The sequence below is a fragment of the Ursus maritimus genome, unplaced genomic scaffold (genome assembly GCF_017311325.1).
Source record: "Ursus maritimus isolate PB19 unplaced genomic scaffold, ASM1731132v1 scaffold_46, whole genome shotgun sequence".
NCBI classification, from domain to species: domain Eukaryota; kingdom Metazoa; phylum Chordata; class Mammalia; order Carnivora; family Ursidae; genus Ursus; species Ursus maritimus.
In genome coordinates this window covers 21,636-38,049 of record NW_024426619.1, presented here as the reverse complement: position 1 = coordinate 38,049, position 16,414 = coordinate 21,636, and the positions used below count along the sequence as shown (strand labels likewise).

The following is a 16,414-nucleotide window of genomic DNA, read 5'->3' as shown; positions in this document are numbered from 1 at the left end:
GAACACAAGCAGGGGAAGTGGGAGAGGAAGAAGCAGGCTCCCATCGGAGCAGGGAGTCTGATGCGGGGCTCGATCCCATGACTTCGGGATCATGCCCTGGGCTGAAGGCAGACACTTAACGACTGAGCCACCCAGGCACCCCTTTGTTGATTTTCTACTTAGGGATCTGTCTATTGCTGATAGTGGAGTGATGAGGTCCCCTACTATTAATGTATTTTTATCTATATGTCTCTTTATTCTGGTTAAGAGTTAGCTTGTGTATCTTGCTGCTCCCCTGTTGGGGGCATATATATCTATAATTGTCATATCCACTTGTTGGATGCATCCTTTAAGAATAGAGTGCCCTTCTGTACCTCTAACTATGGTCTTTAGTTTACAATCCAATCTGTCCGATATGAGATTTGCTACCCCAGCGTTCTTTTGAGGTCCATTGGTGTGAAAGATGGTATTCCATCCCTTTACTTTCAGTCTGGATGTATCTTTAGGTTCAAAATGAGTCTCTTGTAGACAGCAAATGGCTGGGTCATGTCTTTTTATCCAATCTCCAACCCTGTGTCATTTTATGGGAGCATTTAGGTCATTTACATTGAGACCCATTATTGAGAGATATGATTTTAATGATGTCATGTTGAGAGTAAAGTCTTTGTTTCTATAGATTGTGACTTTCTGTTGTGTATCACTCTTGGGGCCTTTTTACTTTTATAGAACCCCCCCCCTTAATATCTCCTGTAGGGCTGGTTTCGTGGTTATGAAATTGATCAATGACTGGCGATTCTGGAAGGTCTTTATTTCTCCATCAATTCTGAATGACAGCCTTGCTGGATAAAGGATCCTTGGCTGCATATTTTTCTCTGAAAGAGCTTTAAAAATGCCCCCCCAACCCTTTCTCTCATTCCAGGTCTGTGTAGACAGGTCTGATGTAATTCTGGTAACTGTGCCTTGGTACGTGAGAAATTCCTTTGCCTTGGCTGCTTTCAATACTGTATCCTTGGATCTAATATTTGCAAATTGCACTATGATGTGACGTGGCATAGGTTTGTCGTGGTTGAGCTTGGGAGGGGTCCTCTTTGCCTCTTGGACACGAAAGCGTGTTTCTTTTGCTAGATTAGGGAAGTTTTCAGCTACAATTTGTTCAAATATCTCTTCTAGATCTCTGTTTTTCTCCACCCCCTTGGAGATGCTGATGATTCTGACATTGGAACATTTCATTGAGTCAGTAATCTCCTGTAACCTACATTCTTGAGATTGGATTTTTTTTTGAGCCAAGTTTCTATTTTAGCTTTCTCTTCTACTTACCCATACTCTAATTCACCGATACGTTCTTATGCCTCATTCACCCTGGCCATTAGAGCCTCTAGTTTTGACTGCATTTGATTCATAGAATTTTTAATTTCTGCCAGATTTGCTCTCATTTCCACCCTTAGAGATTCTATATTCTCATTAATATTTTTGTTAATACTTTTTTCAAGTCTACACATCATCTTGACCATTGTTACTCTGAATTCCATTTCTGATAATTTGGTTATATCCATATCCATCAGTTCTGTGGCAGAGGCCACAGACTCATTGTCTTTTCTTTGCTGGGGGGGATTTCTCCTTCTCATCATTCTGATGAGGAGAGGTTGCAGGGTTGTCCAGAGCCCAAATTATTGCCCAGGACCCAGGCAATGCACACTTGTTTTATAGGGACCTTAGGGATGTGGGCTTCTTGATTTTTCAGCATGCCTTCTGGAAGAGGCACCTGCTGCGCCGATACTCAGGCAACCCTGTTTGGGTAGGGTCTCTGTGTCCCCTGCGAGGGGGGATGGGGATGGGCATACTGTGAGCTGGTATTTCCAGGCTTTTGTCCTCTGGAGGCTTTCCCTGGTGGTTTGCTGTGCCTCTTCTGAGAGTCAGAGCAGCAGTGGCCGAATCTCAGCCTCCGTCTCAGAACAGAGGGATTGCAGACCTCTCTCCACTGGTGTTCTGGTCACTTTAACTCTGTTTCTGTTGGTGCTGCTCAACCCTGCAGTGTCCTGGGATGTGTGCCCCACAGCCGGGGTCTCAACCCTCACTTCCAGGGCCGGCACGTCTCTGTCCTTTGTGTTTCTAACACCACCAGCCACCAGCCGCCAGCTGCCCCTGCATGCTCCGTAGCTCTGTAGCTCTGTTTCAGTGAGGTTCCTGTGCACTCCAGAGCTCTGGTTTTCACGCTGGTCGCAGGCACTCCCCAGCTCATGGTCTCAGTCTGCTCTCTCACGGTTGCCGGTCAGAGAGTCCGCCCGCTCCCCAGTGCAGGTGGCTACCGCTTGCCGGCGCCCGAGCACGGAGTCTCCCTCCCCCTCCCATTTATCTTCCAATATCTGTGTGTGTATTCACGGCTCCCCGCTTCGTACCTCAATACTCATTGCTGGAGATGTTCATTTGTAGAGATCCAGATGTATCTTCCTGCATCTCAGGCTGATTCAATGGATGTTTAGGATGGTCTGGTACCTATCCAGCTCGATTCAGGGACCAGCTGAGAAAGGGGACTGCTACTCCTCTGCCATCTTAACTCAATCCCTCATAATACATTCTTAAAATTCTCTGTATTTCCTTGGTGTTGGTCATGATCTCTCCCCTTTCATTCACGATTTTATTAATTTGGGTCCTCTCTCTCTTCTTTTGGATAAGTCTGGTCAGAGTTTTATCGATCTTACAAATTCAAAGAGCAAGCTTCTAGTTTTGTTGATCTGTTCTACTGTTCTGGTTTCTGTTTCATTAATTTCTGCTCTAATCCTTATTATTTCTCTTCTCTTGCTTTGTTTAGGCTTTATTTGCTGTTCCTTCCCCAGGTCCTTTAGGTATTCTTGGAAGAATAAATATTAGTATCTATGCTACCCAGAGCAATTGACACTTTCAGTGCAATCCCTACCAAATACCATCGACATTTTTCACAGATCTGGAGAGAACAATCCTAAAATTTGTATGGAACCAGAAAAGACCCTGAACAGTCAGGGGAATGTTGAAAAAGAATACCAAAGCTGGGGGCATCATAATGCCCGACCTTGAGCTATATTACAAGGCTGTGATCATCAAGACAACATGGTACTAGCATAAAAACAGAATATAGATCAATGGAACAGAATAGAGACCCCAGAAATGGACCCTCAACTCTGGTCAACTAATCTTTGACAAAGCAGGTAAGAATATCCAGTGGAAAAAAGACTGTCTCTTCAATAAATGGTGCTGGGAAAACTGGACAGCTACGTGCAGAAGAATGAAACTGGACCATTCTCTTACACCATATACAAAGATAAACTCAAAATGGATGAAGGACCTAAATGTGAGAGAAGAATCCATCAAAATCATAGAGGAGAACACAGGCAGTTACCTCTTAGACCTCGGCCACAGAACTTCTTTCAAGACACATCTCTAAAGGCAAGAGAATCAAAAGCAAAAATGAGCTTTTGGGACTTCATCAAGATAAAAAGCTTCTGCAAGCAGAAGAAAGAGTCAACAAAACTAAAAGACAACCCATGGAATGGGAGAATATATTTGCAAATAACATAACAGATAAAGGGCTGGTATCAAAGATCTATAAAGAACTTCTCAAACCCAACACCCAAAAAACAAATAATCCAGTCAAGAAATGGGCAGAAGCCATGAACAGACACTTCTCTAAAGAAGTCATACAAATGGCCAACAGACACATGAAAAAATGCTCCACATCACTTGTCATGTGATTAGGTATACCTAATGAGACCACACTGAGATACCACCTTACACCAGTTAGAATGGCTAAAATTAACAAGACAGGGAACAACAAATGTTGGTGAGGATGCGGAGAAAAGGGAACCCTCTTGCACTGTTGATGGGAATGCAAGCTGGTACAGCCACTCTGGAAAACAGTATGGAGGTTCCTCAAAAAGTTAAAAATAGAGCTATTCTGTGGCCCTGCAATTGCACTACTGGATATTTACCCCAAATATATGGATGTAGTGAAAAGAAAGGACACCAGTACCCCAATGTTCATATCAGCAGTGTCCACTACAGCCAAACTGTGGAAGAAGCCGAGATGTCCTTCAACAGATGAATGATAAAGAAGATGTGGTTCGTATATACAATGGAATATTATTCAGCCATCAGAAAGGATGAATACCTACCATTTACATTGACATGGATGGAATTGGAGGGTATTATGTTAAATGAAATAGAGAAAGGTAATTATCAGATGGTTTCACTCATGTAGAATGTATAAGAAATAGTGCAGAGGACAATAGAGGAAGGGAGGGAATACTAAATGGGAAGAAATAAAAGAGGGAGACAAACCATATGAGACTCTTGACTCTGGGAAACAAACTGAGGGTTGCAGAAAGGGAGGTGTGTGGGGGGATGGGATAACTGGGTGCCGGGCATTAAGGAGGGGATGTGATGTGATGAGCACTGTGTTTTATATGCAACCAATGAATCATTGAACACTACATCAAAAACTAATGATGTACTATATGTTGGCTATTGAATTTAAAAAATAAGCACTCGGAAACAAGGTATGTATTCAGAAAACAGTTCTGATACCTACTGGTCCTTTCAACACTAGGCATCCTTTATTTATTTTTTAAGATTTTGTTTATTTATTTGAGAGAGTGAGTGAGAGAGCATGAGCCAGAGGAGAGGCAGAGAAGCAGATTCCCCGCTGAGCAGGGAGCCTAACGTGGGACGTGATCCCAGGACTCTGGGATAATGACCTGAGCTGAAGGCAGACGCTTAACCCACTGAACCACCCAGGCACCCACAAAGCATCCTTTAAAAAAGAATACACAAAAATATTTTCTAGAATGACATCTGCATTTTTCATAATGAATTTATCCTGCCTGCTGAAAGTGATGTTTTTACTTGTTTGATTTAAAAAGAATCTACTTTATTCTAGCAGAATGGGGCAAGAATTGATGAGAACTTTGTCAGTTCTCTGAAACTAGATTGATGCCATGTTTGCAATTCATTAAAGGTCCAAAAACTCAAAAAATCTCCCTAACTCATGAGGCTCTGAAATATTACATGGGGAATGTAAGCACATAAATGTTAAGTGATTTACCACCCCGGCACAGCTAGTATATCATAAAGTTTGGCCCAAGTTCCTCTGAATCACAAACCAGTACTGTCTTCAGTTATCTCTAACCAATGACAATTTACCTTGCTACAAAGTTAAAATAGGCAAGTGTGTGCCAAACACATTAAAAATACACACATGTGATCTATTTCCAATATTTTTTTCTAAAGAAAAAAAAACAGAGTCCCAGAAAATTTGCATTAAATTTTAAGTTCCCTAGCCAAAGCAATCTTAAAAAAGAAAAACAAAGCTAGAGGCATCACAATTCCAGATTTCAAGATATAGTACAAGGTATTAGTAATCAAAATAATATGGTACTGCCACAAAAATAGGCACTTAGATCAATGGAACAGAATAGAGAGCCCAGAAAAAAAACTCATGATTATATGGTCAATTCATCTATGAGGCAAGAATATACAATAGGGAAAAGACAGTCTCCTCAATAAATGATGCTGAGAAAATTGGACAGCTACGTGGAAAAGAATGAAATTGAAACACTTTCTTATACCATACATAAAACTAAACTCAAAATGGATTAAAAACCTAGATGTGAGACCTAAAACCATAAGACTGAGAAGAAAATATAGGCAGTAGTTTCTTTGACATCAGCTTTAGCCACGTTTTTCTGGATAGGTCTCCTTAGGCAAGTGAAACAAAAGCAAAGGAAACTATTGGGATTACATCAAAATAAAAAGCTTATGCACAGAAAATCAACCACAAATCAAACAGGCAAACTACTGAATGGGAAAAGATATTTGCAAATGATATACCTGATAAGAGGTTAATGTCCAAAATATATAAAGAACTTACATAATTCAACACACACAAAAAAAACAAACCCACACAATCTGATTTAAAAATGGGCAGAAGACTTGAATAGACATTTTTCCAAAGAACACACATAGATGACCAACAGACATATGAAAAGATGCTCAACATCACTAATCATCAGGAAAATGCAAATCAAAACCACAATAAGATGTTACCTTACACCTGTTAGAATGACTAGCATCAAAAAATAAGAAATAAGCATTAGTGAGGATGTGGGGAAAAAAAGAACACTTGTGCACTGTTGGTGGGAATGTAAATTGGTATAGCCATTGTGGAAAACACTGTAGAGGTCCCTCAAAAAATGAAGGATAGAATTATCATATGATCCAGTAATTCTACTACCAAAGAAAACAAAAATACTAATTCAAAAAGATATATGCATGCCTATGTTAATTGCAGCATTTTTTATAATAGCCAAGATATGGAAGGAACCCAAGTGTCCATCCATAGATGAATGGATAAAGAAGACGTGGTATGTATGTGTGTGTATACATATACATATATGTGTGTACATGTATACATGAAAGCATGTAGAGAAAACATGAATTCTGAAGTCTGGATAAACACAGAGAATAAAGTAAAAAGCCATTACAATCTATTTCAAAGCCCATTTGTTATATAAATGAGCCAGTGATGGCTTCTGTATATTGGCCCCTAGATTGTTTATTTCTTCATAGCTGGTTGAATCCTGGTATATCAAAAGCCCAGAGGTGCCAAAATTTTTACATATCTAATTATTCTATATATAGCCCAAATAAATAGATTTTTAGCCACCTAGAGCCTGCCTACTTTGCATATCCCAGGAAACTGTGCCCAGTATCTTCTAACCATGGATAAGATAAATTCTGCCAAGGATATACTGTATGGTGACTAACATAACATAATGAAAAATTATTATTAAAAAAAGATAAATTCTGCCAGCCATAGGTAGATAAAGACCCTCAAGTTATTGCTGCCCTTTGGAACTTTCTGACATAGAGTCCTCCCCCTTTCCAGGCTAACAGCACCTAGTCAAGTTAGCTTGCTCTCTGATCCCCATATTTCTCCTGGGGGTTAGTTAGCCACTAACATAACATAATGAAAAATTATTATTAAAAAAAAAGATAAATTCTGCCAGCCATAGGTAGATAAACACCCCCAAGTTATTGCTGCCCTTTGGAACTTTCTGACATAGAGTCCTCCCCCTTTCCAGGCTAACAGCACCTAGTCAAGTAAGCTTACTCTCTGATCCCCATATTTCTCCTGGGGGTTAGTTAGCCCTTAGTCCTCCTCCCCTTTGAGTACTGGTCTATAAGCCTATAGCCTCTGACAGATCTCATGAGAGGTGAGGGATTTCCCCCACAAGCAAATGTTCAAAGCAGTGTCCCCAAATAAAAGTTGTGTGTGCTACTGCCACCTCATTGTCCTATCTTTTTCCTCAAAATCCCCGGAAGCCCCCTACACAATTCTTACAGAACTGCCTTTGGCCAAACTAAAGAGCAGTTCAGATTTTGGCTCAGAGAGCAAGAGAATCCTACACACATTTTTCAGGAAGAAAATAACAATTTCATCAGTTAATAGATTTGGACTATTTGTAGTCCCATGACATAACTCTGGGATCTTACTGACCACAGCGTAGTCTAGAATTCCCTTTTTACCCCTTTGTCTATTGTCAGCTTATGACCTTTAGAAAATACTATTCATATTTATCAGTGTTAATGAAAACCTCAAGTTCTCACTAACTTTAGTATTTCCCATTACACTTTTTTTTTATGTCATTGAGGTTACCTGAGTAAGTTGTGTTCTTTTTTCCTTGACATACCTTAAATGCATATCATGGAGTTTCAGGATTGAAAAAAGAATTGCTTCTGATGCTTGCTTAAATCCCTTCTACCACTTTCCCAGCCTACATCTGGCAAAACCCATGATGGAAAGTAGTCTTCAGAAGTAGCATGTACCATCACTGGACAGGTTTCTCTGTTAAAAAGCTATTCTCCATATTGAATTATAATGTAACTCCCTATAACTTTTAACTGTTATTTTTAATTCTGTACTTTGGAGACAAATGGGACAAATCGAATTGTTCTGTTAAATGATCACCTTCCCTTTTTTCTGATAGAGTCTTCTGTCTTCCAGTTTAAATATGCAAGTTCCTTCCACTTTACCCATTTTTCATACTTTCAAGCCTTTCTAAATTGCTTTCCTCCAAAATCACTGTCATTTGCCCATTTGCTTCTTAAATTATGGGATCCAGAATTTATGAAGGACTCTTTATCTGATGTCTGTAGAGTCAAACAGTATTAGAGCATTACCTCCATTATACATTCTAAAGTCACAATATTAGTTGTAGTAATTATAATGTGGATATAAATGTTTAATTTACTTTACCCAGGCTGAAGTAAAATGAAAAGGACAAATTCACAAAACAAGTAGACCAACACTTTATAGTCAAGTAATAATGGAACAGTTGTTACTGATCTAAAAATCCCAGAATTACCGCAGCATGCTTGGGGGGATATATGTATTCAATTGTAGAAAGAAAAAAACAGATGGAACAGCGTTAGAAGGGTTTTGTAAATTCTCTACTATAACTGAACTCTATATCCTTTGGCTTTGTGGAATGCTTTGCTCTTACAATTTCATTCCTAAATCCAATGTTGTCTCTTTTGTGGGAAAACACAGCTGCATAACTATAAAAATATATGCAGATGCTTCTGGTTATATTTAACATTCTGATCCAAGGCTCAAGACCAACTTATTCTTCAGCTTAGAGCCAGGCTTCACCATCTTTCCCTTTTCCCCTAGAGGTTGGACCAATTTAGGCCTCAGTTAAAGAAATACATTCTGAGATCTAGCCAAAACTTTCTCATTGTTATTCCTAGATGAGGCCACTGGGAAAAGTCAGGTAATCCAGAAGGGTCAGAAGCCAACCTTGGCACGTTTATTAAAAAGATCTACAAAGAACTTCTCAAACTCAATACACAAGAAACCAATAAACAAATCATAAAATGGGCAGAAGATATGAATAGACACTTTTCCAATGAAGACATACAAATGTCTAACAGACACATGAAAAAATATTCAAAATCATTAGCCATGAGGGAAATTCAAATCAAAACCACACTGAAATGCCACCTTACGCCAGTTAGAATGGCAAAAATCGACAAGGCAGGAAACAACAAATGTTGGAGAGGATGTGGAGAAAGGGGATCCCTCCTACATTGTTGGTGGGAATGAAAGTTGGTACAGTCACTCTGGAAAACAGTGTGGAGGTCCCTTAAAAAGTTAAAAATTAAGTTACCCTATGATCCAGCCATTGCATTAGTGGGTATTTACCCCAAAGATACAGACGTAATGAAGAGAAGGGCCATATGCACCCCAATGTTCATAGCAGCATTGTCCACAATAGCTAAATCGTGGAAGGAGCCGAGATGCCCTTCAACGGATGACTGGATTAAGAAGTTGTGGTCCACATATACAATGGAATATTACTCAGCTATCAAAAAGAATGATTTCTCAACATTTGCTGCAACATGGACGGCACTGGAGGAGATAATGCTAAGTGAAATAAGTCAAGCAGAGAAAGACAATTATCGTATGGTTTCTCTCATCTATGGAACATAAGAAATAGGAAGATCGATAGAAGAAAGGGATAAAGAAAGGGGGTAATCAGAAGGGGGAATGAAGCATGAGAGACTGAACTCTGAGAAACAAACTGAGGGCTTCAGAGGGGAGGGGGTGGGGGAATGGGATAGACTGGTGATGGGTAGTAAGGAGGGCACGTATTGCATGGTGCACTGGGTGTTATACACAACTAATGAATCATCAAACTTTACATCAAAAACCAGGGATGTACTGTATGGTGACTAACATAATAAAAAATATTATTATAATTTTAAAAAAGTATACAAGGGACTGGAGCTCAGCAGTAAGGCCTGAGTGCACACACAGAGTGCTCTGGTCACCACATCTCCGAGATGGACTCTCAAGAACAGAAAGATCATGATTCAGAATGTGTTTGCTACATACCCTCCTTTAGAGGCAGGGCTGTAATCAGTTGTTCCCAAATCAGGAGAGACCACGGCACCCTTTATGACTTCATGTAATCTGCCTGAAAAGGTCAATATAGTCATTGTATGGGCTTCAAATAATTGCTATCCTTGATAATACTACCTTCCAACACTCATCCCCTGTCAGAAGCCTGAAAAGAAACGTATATTGGAACACCACTGGGTTTAGCATTCCCCTGCTGAAATGAGAGAACAAGGAGAAGGAAGCTGACTCCAGGAGAAAGAAACCGACATATTAATGTCTGCCCTCTATTCGATTCTATAAGCCTCCATAACAGCTTTAGGTAAGGTACAGCTCAGATTGTTTTGGTAATGTCCTTTTCACTTTCCTCTAACCCTTTGTTGTATTTTTTCCATATGAAAATGTAATTTAAACTAGCTTCCTCCTAATGGAAATTGGTTACTCTCTCAACTATATAACAGAGTCTCCAGCATCAGAACTGTTCTAAATAAATGTTGCTATACGTGGTTTATTTATAAATATACTAATAAATATATCTAGTAAAAATAACAGTATTTTACTTAAACTGAGATGTCAGCTGCACCACAAACCACATGGGCCAAGAATAAACTGTGGAATGACAACTCCATTCTAAACCGTATTACTTATTCAGTCACATGCACCAGATTTCCTGACCCTGACTATGGGGCAGAAGAAAACATCAGGCAGTAAGAGAGGGACACTGTTCCATAAAGGACACTGACTGACTACATAGAGAAAAAATGTCAGTTATGGACTAGAAACACATTTTCTTCAAGAGGGAATAACCTAAAGCAGTTCACTTACCTATTTAAAAATGAGAGGGAACAATTACAAAAGCCATTTAATAAAAATAAAGATATGGACAATGAGAAACAGAGAAGACAGCAAGAAACAGTGTGCGCATCCAGCACACACACAGGCTTAGAGCAGATTATAGCCTAGCAGCAGTGAGAAAGCTCATGGCGCAAAGCAGCGTGGATGAAAGAGACATAACGAAAGATGAAATGAGTCAAATGGGGTTGTCTTGAGCAGGCTCCTGTTTCCTTGGACTGATGGTGTATCCCCGTAACAAGCAAAATCTCTGTTGCCCTGCTTTTGTTTTTAGCAAAGTAGAGTTTCCAGTCTTTGCATTTTTTTAAAAAGCTTTTTCCTCTGGCTACAAGCAAGTATTTTCCTAATTGGTTAGTATTGGGCCATGTTCATTAATTGAGACAGTAAATATTTAATAAGCACCTATAAAATACCAGAGAGTGTCCTGGATTCTAGGAATACATTGGTAAGCAAAATAATGTCTTCCTCTTACATTCATACTGTTGAGACAGAAAATACACACTAAGTAGATAATACAATGCCAGGTAGCGATAGGCACTTTGAAGAAAACTCAAGTGGGACTGGGAAACAGAATAGCAAAGATGGGCTAAAGTAGGGAAGGCCTCTGTGAGTTTCTGATTTTTACCAGAAATCTGAATGAAGTAACAGATTAAAGCACGTGAATACTGGCCAGGTGGACAGAGGGATGTTCCAGGCCCGGATATGGGCCACCCCTGGCATAGTCAAGGATCAGCACAGCTGGAGTGGGCCAGCAGGGGGAAGAGTGGTAGGAAATGAGGACATGGAGGAAGGCCTCACTGGCCTTCCTAGCTATGGTAAGGAACTGGGCGTTTTAAGTGTATTTAAAAGATTGATAGCAAGTAGTTGATATGGTCAAATTTTCTAAAAACTGTCATCTAGCTACTATGTGGGTAACAGTCTCTAGGCATATAAAAATGGAAACAGGCAATTTAAGAGGGTTTTGTAGTAGTCAAAATGAGAATTTCATGGTAGCATGCACCAGGGTGGAAGCTGATAGGAATGCTAAAAACTGTTCAGATTCTGAATGTTTTGAACATGAACATGTTTTGAACAGAGCCCTTGTTGATGTAGAGTATACAGAGGAGTGGAAAGGATGTGACCAAAGTATATAGCCTGAGCAGCTGAGTGAATGGTGGTGCCATTTGTGATATGGCGGTGAAGGAAGGATCAGCCAGTTTGAGGGGAGAAGAATCAAAAAGAGGTTAATCATAGGCATGTTCCATTAGATATCAAATGGAGATATTGAGAAAGAAATTGGGTAGATAAATCCAGGTTGCAGAAGAGACTTCATAGCTAGGGAGAGAAAAATCTGGCTTCATATTACATAGATGGTTGGTTTTTAATCAAGGGGCAAACTGGCAGGTCACTTACAGAGAGAGGATCATTGCAGAAGGAAAAATATCAAGGATTAGGTCCGGTGGGGGGAGGGGGGAGTGGAAAACATGTACAGGTCAAATTAGCCAGGAGAAACTCTGACACAGAAGCCTGAGATAATACATAGAGAAAAATGAGAATGACTAGTCTATGCACAGATCTCCAACTAATACAATTCAAATCTCAGAATGCTTTCAGTGATATAACACCATAGTTATTTTTACTTTACATGGCAAAATATATATAGAATACCATCATGAGGTACTTTCCCTGCATGTGATAAATTTCAAATGAGGACTGAAGCCTGTGTACTCTAGTTAGGGTAAATCTCAGTTAAAAGAGAACAGTAGTCTTTAGTCTAAACCTCATTCATTCAGGGGCACCTGGGTGGCTCAGTTGGTTAAGCATCTGCCTTCAGCTCAAGTCATGATCCCAGGGTCCTGGGATCGAGCCCTGTGTTGGGTTCCCTGGTCAGTGGGGAGTCTGCTTCTTCCTCTCTCTCTGTGATCTCTCTCACTTTCACTGTTTCTCAAATAAATAAATCTTTAAAAAAAAGTAAAAAAAAAATAAGCCTTATTCATTCATACCAATTTCACTTAAAATGTTTATTCAAGGTGACAGAACAAGCAGCTTACTCCTCTTCCGCAACAAATTTTTAACTGCAAAGGGAACCGAGTTAAAAATAAAGAATGCTTTGAAGAATTGTGCCTATGTCACTAAACCCTGAGAGAAAGTAATATTGCAAATTGTGTGATTTCAGGAGATCTTTAAAAATAAGAGGGCACACAAATGTCAAAGTGGCCTTGCTATAAGCAACGGTTGATTTAAAGTTGACGTTCCTGGACTTGGTTGAAAGCCTCTGAATGACAAGAAGCATCTATCTTAATTTTATGTAGTGCTGAGGACACACACACAAAAAAGGCAGGGGCTTAATGGCCCTTGATGGGCATGGCAATCATGATGGTAAGCTGTAACAAGCACGCACACCCCCAAGTTCCTTATTTCCTCCCAATATCACCGGGGCAAATAGTGCTAAATATCTTTAAGTAATCTAAAACCGTGCTGCCAATTGAATTGTAAAGAAGATTGGAGAACATCTTAAGATGTAGTCATTTGTAACATGGTGATATCTTATTACTGCAATTTGAAGAGGAAAAAAAAATGAAAACCCAGTTGAAAATAACCACCCTGACCCTGTGAGTGAATTCATTCTTCTTGGATTCCCTTGTTCCTGGAAGATTCAGATCCTCCTCTTCTCATTCTTCTTTGCAGTCTATGTCCTGACACTAACTGGAAACCTGTGCATTATCTCTGCAGTGTGGTGGGACAACCATCTCCACGCCCCCATGTACATCCTGCTGGCCAATTTTTCCTTCCTGGAGATGTGGTATGTCACTTCTACTGTCCCCAGTATGCTCTCCAACTTGCTCTGTGAGACCAGCACCATCTCCTTCTATGGCTGCTTCCTCCAGTTCTACTTCTTCTCCATGGGCACCACTGAGACCTTCTTCTTGTCTGCCATGGCCTTTGAAAACAGGTACCTTGCTATCTGCAGGTCCCTGCACTACCCCACTGCCATGACTGTTCAGCGCTGCATCAGAATAGGAGCTGGGTGTTGGGTGTGTGGCTTCTCTTGTTTTCTTCTCCCAGTTTACCTGATCTCCCAACTTCCTTTTTGTGGTCCCAATACAATTGATCATTTTTTATGTGACCCAGGGCCCCTTATGAAGCTGTCCTGTGTGCCAGCTCCTGCTACTGAGATCATCTGTGCCATCTTTAACTCAGTCCTCATTTTCTCCACCTTCCTCTTCATTACCAGCTCCTATACTCTGGTGATCAGAGCTGTGCTGAAGGTCCCCTCAGCAGAAGGCCAACAGAAGGCCTTCTCCATGTGTGGCTCCCATCTTGCTGTAGTGTCCCTGTTCTATGGTTCTATCATGGTGATGTACGTGAGCCCAACGGCAGGCAATCCAGCAGGGACCCAAAAAATTGTGACTTTATTTTATTCTGTGATGACTCCATTTTTCAATCCCGTCATCTATAGCCTCCGGAATAAAGAGATGAAGAAGGCCCTGAGAAAACTGTTTAGGATTATGAGATTTGGTCAAAGACAACCTCTCAAGAGCTAGAATCCATATATGTGTAGGACACATAGTGATATAAAATTATAGGAAGTTAATGGTCTTAAGTAAATTTGAGAGGCAAATATGTCTCCCATATTCCCTGGAATATTTTTAGAAATGCATCTCAATGAAGCAAATAGCAAATAAGATCTTACAAGAACTTGCGTCAATCTTTTATACTAGGCTTTATTGTATTAATATTCTTGTGTGTCTTGCATGCAAACAGGAAAATGTGAAACATTATCAGGACTCTTTGGAGAAAATCAAATATAACCCAGATGTCACCTGGTCAGCTTCTATCTTTTACAGATATAGGTAACTTTGTCTCTGATACCCAGTTTCTCAGGGATCACATGCCTTAAATACCCACCACTATTTCNNNNCTACATATATACCGTATAAACATGTTCATGTGTGCTTCCTTTCTCCCACCCCTGAATCTACCCCCTATCTTGTTTTGATCTTATCAGTCTGAATGTGAGACTCACCCCTTCAACATTTTATTCAAAAACAAAGTAATTCCAGTTTTGTGTGGGTTTATTAACCTGACTACAGGTTGGGGTTAGGTAAAGTCATAGGAACGGCCACTGTGCTAGAACATGCAGTCTATCTTTCATATTATACCTGTTCTGCCTCTTTCTCTTCTTTCCTCATGCTCTTCCCACCACCCACCAGAAAAACCAGAACATCTTTTCCTTTCTCATTCAGAATACTTGTTTTCTATATGTAGGCCCTTTGCAGTTTTGGATTGTTCCTCAAACTGGGCTCGTCAAAAAATTTCTTCTCAGCAAATCTAATTCTTAAATAGGATTTTGTGAAAGTAGGATTTTTTTTCTAACTGCTTGCTCTTTGGGTTGTTTTAGGTTCGTATAACTTACTATATTCCTTATCTTAGTACCATTCAATACAAAAGAATAAATGTACTGAAACAGAGATGAGACCTGGAAATATGATTACCTGGAAAAAACTTAATGAAATAATAATAATTGATTGTTTAAGTTCTTTATGATTTTTAAAGAATTTTTCTATCTGTGTAGAATGAAAACTAACCATGTCGAGAGGATAGTGTGTATAAGTCTGAGGATAGAAATAAGATAGTATAAAAAAAAGAAATAAAATAGCATGGTTGCTCTTCAACAAATGGTGCTGGGAAAACTGGACAGCTACATGCAAAAGAACAAAACTGGACCACTTTCTTATACACAAAAAATAAACTCAAGATGGATTAAAGACTTAAATGTGAGACCTGAAATCATAAAACTCCTAGAAGAAAACATAGATAGTAATTTGTTTGACATCATCCCTAGCAACATTTTTTCTAGATAGGGCTCCACAGGCAAGGGAAATGAAAGCAAAAATAAACTATTGGGTCTATACCAAAATAAAAAAAAAACTTATGCACAGCAAAGGAAACCATCAGCAAAGCTAAAAGGCATCCTAGTGAATGGGAGAAAATATTTGTGAATGGTATATCCAATAAGGGGTTAGTATCCAAAATATATAAAGAACTTATAGAACTCAGCACACACACACACACACACACACACACACACACACACACACACACACATCCAATCTGATTTAAAAATGAGCAGAGGACCTGAATAGATATTTTTCAAAGAAGACATCCAGATGGCCAAAAGACACATGAAAAGATGCTCAACATCACTCATCATCAGGGAAACGCAGATCAAAACTACAAGGAGTTATATCACCCTACATCTGGCAGAATGGCTAGCATCAAACAGAAAAGAAATAACAAGTGTTGGCAAAGATGAAGGGGAAAAAGAACCCTTGTACACTGTTGGTGGGAATGTAATTGGTATAGCTGCTATGGAAAACTATGAAAGTTCCTCAAAAAATTAAAAATAGAAATACCAAAGATCCAATAATTCCACTTGACAAACAAAAAAGCAGTAAGGGGACATGCAAAATGGGTAAAGGCAAGTGAGAGATACAGATTTCTAATTATGGAGTGAATAAGTCACAGGGATACAACTTACAGCATAGGGAATATAGCCAATAGAAATGCAATAACACTGTATGGTAACTGATGGTAGCTACACTGTGGTGAGCAGAGAAGTTGAATCACTATGTTGTACACCTGAAACTAATGTAACATTGTGTATCAACT

At 39.6% G+C, this 16,414-nt stretch overlaps 1 protein-coding gene across 1 annotated transcript in view; it reads left to right on the top strand.

The window, feature by feature from the left end:
- The window catches only part of LOC103680922 (olfactory receptor 11H6-like), an 18,410-nt gene extending 4,124 nt beyond the window's left edge, over positions 1–14,286 (top strand). Inside the window, exon 2 of the mRNA XM_040621911.1 lies at positions 13,308–14,286. Coding sequence (XP_040477845.1) covers positions 13,308–14,286 — 979 coding nt within the window. The remainder of the gene's footprint in view (positions 1–13,307) is intronic.
- The last annotated feature ends 2,128 nt before the right edge of the window (positions 14,287–16,414 follow it).